General features: G+C 38.8%; 1 protein-coding gene and 1 long non-coding RNA gene across 2 annotated transcripts in view; one reads left to right on the top strand and one right to left on the bottom strand.

The window, feature by feature from the left end:
• LOC149895128 (uncharacterized) overlaps window positions 1-14,508 on the top strand; it is a 290,513-nt gene that overhangs the window by 131,127 nt on the left and 144,878 nt on the right. The window lies entirely within an intron of this gene.
• On the bottom strand, window positions 10,983-13,052 carry LOC149895131 (uncharacterized). The gene has a single exon (XM_090119278.1). The coding sequence runs from the start codon at window positions 13,050-13,052 to the stop codon at window positions 11,616-11,618; it is 1,437 nt and encodes a 478-aa protein (XP_089975404.1). The 3' UTR covers window positions 10,983-11,615.

Here is a 14,508-nt window from a genome sequence, read left to right as displayed (position 1 = left end):
GCGTTTTTCTCACGCAAACTTAAGCCGTCTCAGGTAAAATATAGTCCGTATGATCGAGAACTGTTAGCCATTTATGAAGCTATACGATATTTTCGACATATGCTGGAGGCCAGAAACTTTACTGTGTACACAGATCATAAGCCGCTGACTTTCATGTTCAAAACTAATCGAGATAAATGTTCACCTCGACAATTTAGATATTTAGATTTTATTTCTCAATTTACTACAGATATCAGGTACGTGACCGGGTCTGAGAATATGGTAGCCGACGCTATGTCCAGAATAGAGGAAATCGCAGACTCTATAAATTTTGAGGAGCTTGCACGCGCTCAAAGTACAGATATTGAGCTGCAAGAACTTTTAAATACCAATTCATCTCTTAAACTAGCAAAAGTAAAATTACCAAATTCATCTCATTTCATCTACTGTGACGTGTCTATGCAAAATCCAAGACCGTTTGTTACTAAGGCCTTTCGCGAACAAGTTTTTAATAATCTACATGGCTTAAGCCATCCTGGTGCTAAGGCGAGCATTAAGTTGATTACGCAACGATTTGTTTGGCCTGGAATTAAAAAAGATTGTCGACGCTTGGCGCGAGCTTGCACAGATTGCCAGCGCAACAAAGTCATTCGTCATACAATTTCACCTTTCTCTCAATTTTCTACACCTTCTCAACGTTTTTCGCATGTCCACATGGACATTGTAGGACCATTACCTTATTCTTCTGGTTACAGATATTGTCTCACGATCATCGATAGATTCACGCGTTGGCCTGAGGCAGTTCCTTTACCAGACATACAAGCCGAGACGTGTGCCCGTGCTTTTCTCTCTGGTTGGGTGGCGAGATACGGATGTCCAGAGAAGATCACTACTGACAGAGGAAGACAGTTTGAATCTGATTTGTTTCGTAGCATTTCTTCACTGTTGGGTGCAGTTCATCGCCCTACGACGGCGTATCACCCGGCATGCAACGGCATGGTGGAGCGCTTTCATCGGCAGCTTAAGGCAGCTATCATGTGCCATAAAAATGATCAATGGTCTGAGGTACTTCCACTTGTTTTACTTGGCATTCGCAGCGCTTGGAAGGAAGACATTGAGTCGTCTGCAGCTGAGCTAGTGTACGGGGAGCCACTGCGCCTTCCCGGTGAGTTTCTCGCTCCTAAAGCTCATAGTACTGATCTAACAGATTTTGCATCCCGCCTACGCAATCATTTTCATAATCTCGCACCAAAACCAGCGCACTGGCATACCAGCAAAACCTTTTTCATACCTAAGAGCTTACAAATTGCTGACTATGTTTTCCTTCGCAAAGGCCCCATTAAAAAATCATTAGAATCACCTTATTCTGGCCCGCACAAAGTGATTGAAAGAGGAGAAAAAACATTTAAAATTGACGTGGGAGGCAAGCTTTCGCATGTAACCATAGATAGGCTTAAACCTGCTTATTTGCTTACTAAATTACAGGAAGAACCACAACACGATGAGAACAGCAAATCACTACCGTTCAAGACTAGAAGTGGACGAGTGGTTCGCTTCCCCAACTACTATCGACCTTAGCTGTGGCATCGGTCTCGGCGGGGGAGTAGTGTGGCGGCCAGCTGAGCGAGCGTATAACGGGACTACGTGCCCTTCACCCCGCGCCCCGCTCCGGCCGCACACGAGAGTTGTCCGCTACGCTTCGCGACTCGCGAGCCTTCACTCCGTGGCGACCAGCTTTAGACGACGGATGTACGCTCAGTTTTTCTATCCTATTGAATTATTGTAACGTGCGAATAAACGCATCTTCGTGGATGTTGTGAGATTTTATTTAAACGCTCCTCAAGCATCCCACATTGGACAACATCTGTCTTTTCAAAGTGATTATTGGTGTTTAGTATTTCAATAGCTCAACAGTTAAAAAAAAAGAGAAATCTTATCTGAACTGAATATTACTCATCCAACCGAATATTAAAACTCTAGGTATCTTCTATACAGCCATACTGACAATCATGCGTCCCCGTACGCCATTTCTCACACTACATTACTACGGTAATTCATCTCGGGATACCAAAATAACTACCATCCTGCCTCGGCCCACACTGACCTTACAGGGTTACCATACTGCCGCGGTCCTCCTGACCGGTCAGAACACACATCTACTATCCTGGACCTCATGCCAGATAGAACACCACAATCCTTCGATGAACTACATTACCATCACAATATTATTTCACGCAACACACATTTACTTCACAACGTACGAGACAACACAACTATCAGTATGCTACAACTCTACTCAACTAGAACTCTACTGAACTATACCTCCCAAATCTATCATTGTGCTAGCCTGTGCAGCTTGCTCAAATGTTAACAGCAGTTTTATTTTGTTGTTATGATCATTAACAAACAAATGTGACAACAGCACAAAAATAACATCTTAAAAAGTTTAAAACGAATAATTCGTAACTGAACCGCAGAAAACACTCAAAAAGTGGTGAAAGCTTATTCTCAACTGAATATTTACCAACTTGAATTTAAAGTGATCATGTGATAACATAATATCTGCCTACAAAAAAAAATCGCGAGAAACCCTTCAAAACTTTTTTTTATCGGCAAATTTGCATATGGCTAAATTCCTTAACGTTATGTTTACTTTTGAAAACTCAACTTAACCCTTAATAGGGCAAAGGCCAATTGGTTACCACCTCAGTTTATTGACCATAAACCAAGGAACGTTTTATGCATGATTTCATAAATTCATCTTTTGGAAGGTGTAAATAGCGTATAAACTTTTATTAGACCTGACAATAACGTAACTGAAAAAGTTTACAAACTACCAACAATTAAAAAAAAAGTATCGAAAAAATTTGAAAATTGGAGGTATGTGGTTGCGTTAGTTATAATTTTGTTCTACTAAGATTCCGGTAAATGGTTTTGTGATATTTGGTAGCATTATTGAATATGTTTAGCTGCATGACTGTTATAGTAATTTTTGAAATGAAGTTTGTACTATTCAGAAAATCATTGTAAACTCGGTGGTAAAACTTATACCATTGCCTGGTTACACCGACATATTATAGTATTTGGTGGTTATATAGTTACCATTACCCTTCTCGCAATTGCTATTTCAGAAAATGTCGAATACTAACATCAAGAAAAAGAAGCTTTCGGACACTGCAATCGAGATAATTTTAGAAGGAAATCTCTCCGATATTGAAAGCAGTGACGAAAGTATCTCGGAAGAACCACTTTGGGGCACTAACAAAATTGGTCAGATAAGATTCCAAGGCATAGCATACCAAAGTGCTAACTGTAAATATGCGCGTTTGGCTCGGAGTCTTATAGATGAATTCACATGCAAAAAAAGAACATCAAGTATTATTTTCAAGAATAAACAAGGTGGGAATTTCGGAGTACCCGCTGAAATCAGACGCTCTTCTGTACCACATTACCCAGAAAACCAGGAAAAATTTACTAGATGTCGATTATGTAGCACGAAAAGCATTCAAAAACGATCGAGAATTATTTGTAACATCTGCAAAGTAGCTTTATGTGCTACACCATGCTTCAAAAGCTTTCATATTGCTCCAGAAGAAAGAGAAGCTAGGGACTGTAGCAGCTCTAGTTCTTGTACCTTGACGGGCTAAGGTCAAATAATTACCACCCAATTTTCGCGTACTTATGATTATATATTCTTAGATTTTCTTGAATACGATTAAAATAAGTCCTAATATACGAATAAATAATAACACAAAAACTGTTTTTTTAATATTTTTTACCTCCGCCCTATTAAGGGTTAAAACAATTAATAAGTGTATACTATAAGCAGCTATAAGCAGCATCTGTGAATCTAATATCGAACGGCAAAAGGGCTGAGCTAAATTTTAGTTTCAACGTAATAAGAATGAACTACTCAACAACTACTGTACAACTACCTAATTGATGTATTCAGTTGATGTCAAACTGCAGCTAGTCACAAAAACTATTAATTATCAAGAAATTACATTAAATGCACACAATGTAAATCGATTAGGTACTATCGAATACTCCACGTTTAGGACTTATTTGAAGCTAAAAACCAAAAAAAATGTGTGCGTGTGCTACGCGTACGTGTACACTAGGGTGGAGTGATAATGTATGAAAGAAATTTTTTTTTATTTTTTTCAAAAGGCATAGCAACAGAAAGGTGCCTTTTAATGAGTGAATTCAGCATACAAAATATTGTTTACCTGTCTTGATGTTTTGAGGTGCCCCAACCCAATTGAAAATTAGAAAAATTTGATTTTTTCGCAAACTTTGATTTATTTTTTAATCACAGTATTTTTATGGCCTCCAAGTCTATTATATAACAAACTTCTTTGTGATACACTAAATAATAGCCTGATTAGTTGTTTTAACGTATTTCATTAATGAAAATGATATTATAGAGGAATGAAAATGTCAGAAATAAGTAATTATTTAGTACTAGCTGCGCTTGCGGTTGCCTCGCGGTTTCACCCGCGTGGCACCGCTCCTGTTAATCTAAGCGTAATGATATACAGCCTATAGCCTTCCTCGATAAATGGGCTATCTAACACCGAAAGAACTTTTTAAATCGGACCAGTAGTTCTTGAGATTAGCGCATTCAAACAAACAATATCTTCAGCTTTATAATATTAGTATAGATTATAATATTAGTATAGATAACGCTGTTTTTTTTTTCAAAATTAGGCATTAGCAGTTGTGATACTGATGCTCTTGCCATTATAAAATCATTTTGTTTACTTTCTCAGCAAACTGCACTTGAAGCTTATGTCACACATTTGATAATATGCTTTACGGCCTGGGCAAGGCATAGAAAATCTTTGATATTCTGAAACGTAGTCAAACCGCTTTTCACGATGTCTTTTAAGGTTTCTTCAGATAAATTAGAAGTCAGAGGCTCAGTTTTCTAACATTCTTGCCACATAGTTAATTTGGCATAATTTTTTGAGCAAGTACAAGAGAATTAAAAAAAAATGCATTTGCAACTTCAAATATCAAATAACCTTTGGTACTGAGTGACAAAATACTTCAGTTATCTTTTCTTGTTCTTTTTTGTTAGTTTGTCGGTCTTGATAAGGTTTTAATAAGCGTCTATATTCATCGAATATGGTGTGTCGAATAAGTTGTAGTACTCTATTAAAGCTAATAGTGGGAAGCGATGCTTTTCGCCACACATCAAACATTTCCGTAGCTAATCTTTCGGATAAATCATGAATTTTGTTATTTTATCAGGTTTAAATTCATATCTAATAAATAAGTAATAGTTTCTTAGCATCAGTATAAGTTGGTAATTGAGACACTGGGTACTTATCTGGCAAACAAAATACAGGACAACATGTCGTTTGTCGTATTTTGACTTCCAACACTTTACTGTAACAAAGCGGAATTATAGATAGAACTCACATCAAAAATATTAAATTATGATCTTAACACTAGAGCGCACGCGCGGGGGACATAGGTCACCCAGTGCTATACATTGCTAAATATTTTTTTAAACAATCGTGCTTGAGTGTTGTTGTCTCAGGTATTCCCCGACTACCAATCACCGGACATTTTAGCAGCGTGTCAGCTTCCTTGGTGCAACGAAGTGTACTCTGCGAAAATATAAAAGTACATGGGTGACGCATGTCCCCCGCGCGAGCGTTCTAGGAAGTTTTTGAAATCATACAATTACGAGTGAAAATCAAGTATACCGCTTTTATTTTTTACTGCTCTTATGATCAATTTATACTTTTAAGAAATTATTAATATATGGGTAACTAAGATCGAAATAAAATACTCATATTCGAGTGCTAGGACATACTTATTTTTTATCCATACTAATATTATAAATGCGAAAGTAACTCTGTCTGTCTTTCTGTTACTCAATCACGCCTAAACTACTGAACCAATTTTTATGAAATTTGGTTGGAGATATTTTGATACCCGAGGAAGGACATAGGCTACTTTTTATCCCGGGAAAATGACGCAATCCCGGAAATCCCACGGGAGCGGGAACTATGCGGGTTTTCTTTGACTGCGCGAGCGAAGCCGCGGGCGGAAACCTAGTTGAAAATAAAATTTTATTGGATAAGAACAACTTATTCTTAAACTTTATAATTAGATGATTATTTTTACCAAATTTGTAGTTTCCAAAGTAAAAAAAACTGATTGATCACAATAAGTAATAAATTAGTTACTTTTCACAGAGGTTTATGTTTAGCTCATAATTTAAGTAAAATGAGAAAATATTGATATTTTTTTTGTTTCATCACTTAAAAATAAAGTTGATTCATAAATAAGTACTTCGTTTACTTTTTTAACTACGATTTTTATGAAAAAAAACGTGCGTCGTATTGGGTGACATATGTGACCCACGCGTGCACTCAAGGAAAATTTTAGGCGCGAGCGCTCTAGTGTTAATTGTATTTACGCGTAAAATATAACTAAGAAATATTACTAACATTAGTGTTATTTCCTTAACGGCACTGTTCAAAATCAACGTTTCCTACAATAAGATTCGGCGCAAACGGGCCACCGACCAGAGCCACTGGTAGCCAGCGATAGCCACTTTTTTATATATTGAAATATTATGTATTATGTGTCTTCCCGTTGGCAACCAACGAGATAACACAGAATCTGATTTAGCGTTAATTTGTCAAAATTAAACTTTAATGATTTTCGACTAAATTTTTTGAATTTCTGAAAGTTCATGATGTTGGGGGCACCTCTAAATGTATCATCTGCAAAGTATAATTTTGCATGTGTATTTATGAGCAATAATGACATCTTTTTACAGGTATGCCGAAACGAAAATGAAAAAAAATATTTTTCACTCCACCCTAGTGTACACACGTAAGAAATGAAACTTCTTTTTGACCTTATTTTTTCAAAAAATAATTTACAATATGCAACTTTACAGAAATATATCAAATCACGCGTGATAGGGATAAGAAAAAAAATGTATGCGTGTACTAGAGTACACACGTAAGAAGTGAAACTTCTTTATGACCTTAAAAATGTCACGAGTATGGCGTAACGCAAAAATGTCACGCGTACGGCGTAACGCAAAAATGTCACGCTTACGGCGTAACGCAAAAATGTTACACTAAATTTTTGTCCAACCCCGATAAAGAAGTTTCACTTCAAAAACTTTCAGAAAACCTGGATGGGTTTTTCTTTTCTCTATTCAATTAAACAGACATTATCTGACGACAGTATGTAAACTGTAAAGGCGCTATTAACCTTAAGATTATTTCCAGTTTTTTTTTTTTAAAGTCTTAATATCTTAACATTTAACGTACCCTAACGTTGATGGGATAGTTCTTAATATTAAAGCAATCTAATGTACTAAAACCAAATGTAGATTCCAAAGATTTATCTTACGCTAGATGTTTATTTGAACACACGCTAATTATCTGTGACATTGTATTATGAACTGCCTAAATAAGGACCCAATAAATTCTCTGTAAAAATTCAAAACTAAATGCCTCGATTTACCTTTTTTATTCGATAAAACTAAATCTGCAACATTTCATAAAACTTCATATCGTAAAACTGTATACTGTGAATTGTTCACAACTTTATTTTAAGAAATTACCTCAAATATCACCTTAAATAAAACCTACGAAAAGTTTTTTTTTAAACCTCAAATGCACTAGTTAAGGCATTACTTTTCGTTTTTAATCGAATAGCAATAAGGCTGTCTTTGTCTTCTTCTTCTCTTAATTAATGGCTCCACCCAATAAAAAGGGACTTCGCCAATGTCCAGTATATATGGGAGAGACAGGACTCAAATTTCAGCCAGTTAGACTTGTTCGGTTGTGACATTTAACATTTGGAACTGAGTGGGAAAATGCAGAAATTTTGATCAACTTGGAGCGGCTAGAACAAACACATAAGACAATACAGGTTATATATATTACAAACTACAGGATACACTAATATAGTTTATAAATATAATAAGGGGTTAATACTTTAGTTTGTTAAAGGAAATAAATTTAGATAGAATTTCAACAAATTTGGAAGGCACTAATGTCAACAAACATTTAAAATTTGTGGGACGAGGGATTTCAGGAGGGAGGACATCCAGTAATGAAGAACGAAGCTTGGTACATTCAAAGAATAGGTGGTCAGTAGTACCTTCATCCAAACCACACTCACAAATAGAGTGATCACGTACTCTAATTTTCGCCAGGTGGACAGGAGTACACGCATGGCCGAAGCGGAGTCGACAGATAGTGGATGTTACTAGTTTGTCAAATTTGCGAAAACGGAAAAACCACGGTTTGTGTGGAATAGTAGGCTGAATATCCCAATAGAATTTACCTTTTGTGCGGCTGGACTCTTGCCAAAGATTCAACCACTTCCCATCCAAACGCAATTTTGATAGTGGAACAAGGTCTTGACTATAATTACTGAAGTGAGTATTGCAACCCACTTGCGTAGCAGACTTAGCCAAAGAGTCAGCCATCTCATTACCGCCTATACCAGTATGACCTGGTATGTAAGTGATTTGAATGTGGAGACCCTTATTGAGGCAATTTAGAAGCACCACACGTATTCTTAAAATCAAGGGGTGACAGGATTTAGATCGAAAAGGATTAGATAGAAGGGCTTGGAGGCAGCTTAATGAGTCGGAAAATATAACCGCTTTATCAAGGTTGTGAGAGTTAATGAAATTGAGGGCTTCGAGAATGCCTGTAGCTTCACCAGTGTAAACAGTGGATAAAGGGGGGCACTTAAACTGGAGAATAATGCTGGATTGAGGGTACCAAACAGCGACTCCCACACATGACATATCGGACATTTTTGAAGCATCGGTAAAAAAGAGGTGCCAATTGGGCCATTTATTGGCTACAATTTCATTAAATGTAGCATTAGCGTTAATTGTATCTTTAGTTATGCCACAATTTAAAAGTATGGGTGGATTGTACGTAAGTGACTGGAAGTTAACGGAGAAGAGAGGATAAAGTTCAAACTGAACAGTAGGATCAGGCAGACGGGTGAATCTTATGAAGCTTTTTAGTAAACAAGAAAAATTAGCAGAGGGTCGGAGATTTTGATTAGTGGAGATTTGAAGGAGATTATGGAGTTTGGGCCAAAGGATATGGGAAGAGTTATAGATGGATTTAAAAAAATATTTATCACACAGATACTGTCTGCGGAGAGCTAGGGGAGGGTCAACACACTCAACCTGCAGGGCGTTAACCGGGGTAGATTTCATTGCACCGGTAATCAAGCGTAGACAACGAGATTGCACTTTGTCTAGTTTATTCAGTGCCGTCTTATTGCATGGATCGAGTATGAAAGAAGCATAGTCTAAGTGACTACGCACCACAGCATTATAAATAAGTTTCTGACAGTATGGGTGGGCCCCCCACCATACTCCTGCCAGAGATCGTAATATATTAATCCCTTTTTCGCATTTTTGACTAATGTAGTTAACATGTGGGGAACCAGATAACCTTGAATCCAATATAACGCCTAGATACTTAACTTTATTAGTGACTGGAATTGGTTCATCGCCCAGTATTAAGGTTGGTGCGGGAATGTGGCGCTTTTTAGTGAAAACTACAACACAACATTTTGGTACAGATACAGTCATACCATGATCCGACAGCCAATCACGAAGATACGACAAAGCTGAATTAAGGCGCGAGGTGATCTCATCCATGTCATGGGACTGAGCAAATAAGGTTATGTCGTCTGCATATTGAAGTATGTCACAGAATGATGTGACCGTCGTGTCCAAGTTGAAAGTGTAGATAGCATATAGGAGAGGACTTAATACCGATCCTTGAGGGAGCCCCTTCCAGGTAAGCCTAGTGGAAGAAATATGAGAGTTATGACGCACTTGAATGGATCTTGACATTAAAAGATTGCAGATAAATCGTATCATCCTCACTGGGATACTCAGCTGTAACAGTTTGTTTCTGAGTACCGGAAGAAGTACACTGTCGTAGGCTGACGCTATATCTAAAAAAACGCCTACCAAATACTGCTTTCTTTCAAAGGCCGATCGAATGTCAGTGGATAAAATGCCTAAACAATCCAGTACGCTCATACCCTTTCTAAATCCAAATTGAGACCCGGATAACAGTCTCCTATTTTCTACAAGCCACTCGAGTCTATTTTTAACCATGTGTTCAGCTATCTTAGACAGACACGAAGAAAGAGCGATTGGCCGATATGAGTCGGCACAACAGGCTTGTTTACCTGGTTTTAGTAAAGGAATTATGAGATGTGATTTCCAAGAGTCAGGGATGTAACCGAATTCATAAAAGGAGTTTACTAAGTTTAAAAAGTACTGCTTGGCTATGGGACCGGATTGGCGTATGAAAGAATAAGGAATGCCATCTAATCCGGGAGAAGAGTCTAAAAGGCCGCTAAGGGATACATTTAGCTCTTCCAGGGAGAATATGGCTTCCATATTGTTGTCATGAGATGAGACGAGCGGACCAGTGGCCATAGGAAAAGAATCTAAAGAAGGAACAAAGGGAGGGGAGAACTTATCAGCAAACTCTTCAAGCCACACTGAGGAGTCATTGGAATCTATGTCGTTACAAGAAAGAGAGCCACGAAATTTACGTATGTTCTTCCAAATAACTGATGCAGGTGTTCTAGGCGACAGACTCTCGCAAAATGATAGCCAGCCTGCTTTCTTTTTATTTTTAAGAAAAAGCTTGGTACGCGCGGCTATTCTTTTATAATGTATAAAATTTTCAACGGACATGGAAGCATTGTACTGAATTTCGGCCTCTCTCCTTGAGTTGACAGAAGTTGAGCATTCATCGTCCCACCATGACGGAGAGACTTTGCGAGAACCAGAGTTGGAAACGGATTTAAGAGGGATGTTATTCGCTGCTACGTTTTTAATACAATCCACAAAGTCAGAATAAGTACATAAATTGTTATGAAGAGAAACGGAAGGAAGGGACTCAACCAGATTGTCAAGACCAGTCGCATATTCCTGCCAGTTTGCTTTACAAAGTCTATACATGAGTAGGGGTGGGAAAGGGGAAGTCAATGGGATAACAGACTGGGAAAGGGAAGAGAGAAGAGGAAAGTGGTCGCTACCATGAGTACTAGAAAGAGTTAAATTGGTGAGGGATGGAGCCAAGGAGGAAGAACAAATACATAGATCAACTACAGAGGAGAGACTCTGATTAGGAAGGACTCTCCTAGTGGGAGATCCATCGTTAATTACACAGAGGTCAAGGTCATCAAGCAGATCCATTAGCAGGTGCCCAAATGTATTGCAAACAGAAGATCCCCAAGAAGTGTGCTGAGCATTAAAATCGCCCAATACTAAAAGAGGAGACGGTACGGAGGAAAATATAAGTGAAAGATCAGGTATAATAGAAGGATGAGGATGAGAAATGTAGACAGAAATAATAGAGACATTATTGCATCTTGCAGCCACAGCGTTAATACGCTGATCATGCATAGGCAATGGAATACGAGAGAAATTTAAACAATGTTTAAGTAAAAGTGCTGTTCCAGCATACCCATCGGCTCTGTCATCTCGCAGACAGAAAAAGCCAGGAATCCGAAAGTGACTTCCGGGAACTAGCCATGTCTCCGAGATGGCAAAAGCTATAGGGTTGTGGGTTGAAATAAGGTCAAGTACTTCATGACATTTCGGACGAATGCTTTGAGCGTTCCACTGGAGGATTGTGAGGGCCATTACTGTTAAATAGAGAGATGAGATTTATAAGTCTATGGGCAACGTTGGTCGGTATTGAATCTGTTTTTTTAAGAAAAGTTTCTAAGGCTGAAACATAAAGCTCAACATTAGAGCTAAGTACAACCGGGGGGTCTGGGTTTTGGGATAAAGCGCAACCATTCGGTTGAGTAGAGGGTAATTCCTGAGTTATTTGGCGGTGTGCAGCTACATCATATGTTTTACCTAGTGGTGCATGAGTGCGAGGGGGTATCGAATAGGTCTTTTTGTATGAAGTTTTATTAAGAGGACGAGTTTGACGAACACTATTGGATTGTTTCATAGAAGGGGTGGGGAAAACAGGTGATTGTTGTGATCTAGGCGCAAAAACGAAACTGGCTGTTTCCGAAAAGGGTCTGTACACTGAAGGGGTAAGCTTAGAGGCTTCCTCGAATGAGATACCTTCTGTGGCCATCAAAAGTTTAATTGACTTTTGCCGGCTGTGTTCCGGGCAATTTTTGTCAATGGCAAAGTGAGTGCCATTGCAATGGACACATAGTGCTTGAGATTCAAGAATGGGACAGGAGTCACCCGAGTGGTTTTGTGTACATTTGTAGCACCTCTCTTTTGAGCGGCACTGGTCGCGGATATGCCCAAAGCGACAGCACTTGTGGCACTGGATGGTAGGGTAATGGTAAATTTCTACAGGAAGTGAAGTGTATCTACAATAGATTTTTGATGGCATTGCTTGACCTAAGAAAGTTAGAACCACCGTTTGGGATGGAACCCAAGTTGTAATTCCATCAAGGCTAGCTTTTTTGTTAAGTCTACGTGCTTTAAGTATGCGACCGTGCCTGTTAGGGAATTCTGCACACTCCACCAAATCATCCATGGTCCATTCTATCGGTATTCCTTTTACAATACCCATGCGGGTGATATGATAGGTAGGAATGAATGCCTTAAATTTAGCTTCAGCCAAAGCAGGTAAAGATAAAAAATTATTAGCATCCTCAGCTGATGCAAACTCAACCGATATCCTGTTGCGGCCAACAGATTTTACTCCGTCTCTTAAAATATTAGGTACTTTTTGGCTATATAAGAAAGATCCAAATTTGATCGGACGGATGGACAGGCCGGCAGAAGGATCGTTTTCTATGCGAGATACGTGGACAATGTATGGTCCAACTTCATCACCACTATATCTTATAGGATTATTTAAAATAGGATCAACAAATATAGACGGATTAACAAGTGAAATGGGATCAGATGGAACAAAGCGTTTGGTTGGAGATTCATCTGTAGACTCAGGTGACGGACACCTTTGCCTCTTATTCTGAGAGATGTCCAATTCCATGCTTCTTTCCTGGACGTCCGGGGGTTTAGGATCGGGTGGATCAGGGCCCATATTAGTGAATTGTTAGTACACTTACCACTATAACCACAGACTAAACACTTAAAGACGAACACAAAACAGCTCAAAGTGAATATATTATTGTTAAAATAGCCAAAACACTAAATTAATAACCCAAACACGTGTGACAGAAATCACGCCAAATGTCAAAGTCCAGGCTGTCTTTGTGTAGCAATTAATTGCTATTTGTCAAGGGTTATAGCCTAAAAAACTAACGCAGGTAGTTTAAGAAATTAATGCGGGTAGTCAAGAAACTAACGCGGGTAGTTAAGAAACTAATTTGAAAGTAATTCGCATACTGTTTTTGTTCTGATACACGGACAAGTGAATGTTTATTGTTTACGTTCGATTGAAGGATCTGGATGCAGTGTACCAATTAATGTGCTTTCTTTGTTAGTGTTAGCTCACAAAATAACAAACATTAAAGCAATTCGTTACTTAATTTATCTTGATGGCAGTGCTTACGCCACAAAGTATTTTTTAAAATTACGTGAATTACCTACTAATGTAAACCCGTCCCTGAATAAGTGAAATAGGTACTGTTAATTTATCACTGCGTAAATAAGTTGAGTTAAATGTAATGCAATAAGATTAAACTATACACTGGTCTTGTAGGTTACAACTTTTAACAAAATCTGTAATCATTACATTCGGTACAGCCTGTAAATTAGCGCTGTTTTTGTGCAGCATTTTGCCGAGGCTGTGACCATTTTCCTCAATTAATTTTAAAATAAATTTTGTAACTAATGTTTTTGGCAATAAATTTCTTTTTCTTTCGAATAAGTTGCTTGAAGTTACTACATTTTGAAAACCTACTTTCCTTATCTTACTGTACACTCAAAGTGGAATGTTATCTACTGACCGGTTTTGTATGAGATTGAAGGATAGTTGCACGACACGTCGACACGTCGCTCTGGTTCCGGTGATCTCAGGCTCGACGTGTTGATGGTAGTGATGGTAGCGCGACGCCCGGCGTGGTATTGCGGTGCCTGGCGTGGATGTGCAACACCTGGCGTGGTGTCGCGGAGCCCAGCTTGGTGCCGCGGCGCTCAGTATGGATGCGTAATGCACCACATGGCGCAACGCATGACGCTCGACGCATGATGCTCGACGCTCGACGCATGATGCTCGAAGCCGGATGCTCGACGCGATGGCACGGTGCACGACATGACACGGCGCTGCTCTCGATGATACGATGATGCTCGCTTCCGACTTCTTGCTGTTCCCGTTGAAACTGGATCGAAGTGCCACGTGGTTGCGGCGCTTTGACTTTTAATCAGGTTATCGTATATCGTATCGAGGTTATCGTCACGTGTTTTCTCATTTGCTCGATTTGATCCCAATTCTGATGTCGGAGCAAGATGTAGATTGTGAATCTATTTTCAAGCTGTGGGCGTTGCGTTGGGTAATCGAGCAAAGAAACACCTCAAACTCAATCATTTCTTTATTT

Source organism: Colias eurytheme, chromosome 32 (genome assembly GCF_061535395.1).
Source record: "Colias eurytheme isolate Ceu_HAF_F1 chromosome 32, ilColEury1 Martin Lab GWU primary, whole genome shotgun sequence".
Classification (NCBI taxonomy): Eukaryota; Metazoa; Arthropoda; class Insecta; order Lepidoptera; family Pieridae; genus Colias; species Colias eurytheme.
Note: the sequence above shows the minus strand (reverse complement) of the source record. Positions and strands in the feature narration are given on the sequence as shown.

Coding starts and splice junctions, on each gene's coding strand:
- LOC149895131 (XM_090119278.1), bottom strand. CDS start 13,052: ATGGGCCCTGATCCACCCGATCCTAAACCCCCGGACGTCCAGGAAAGA.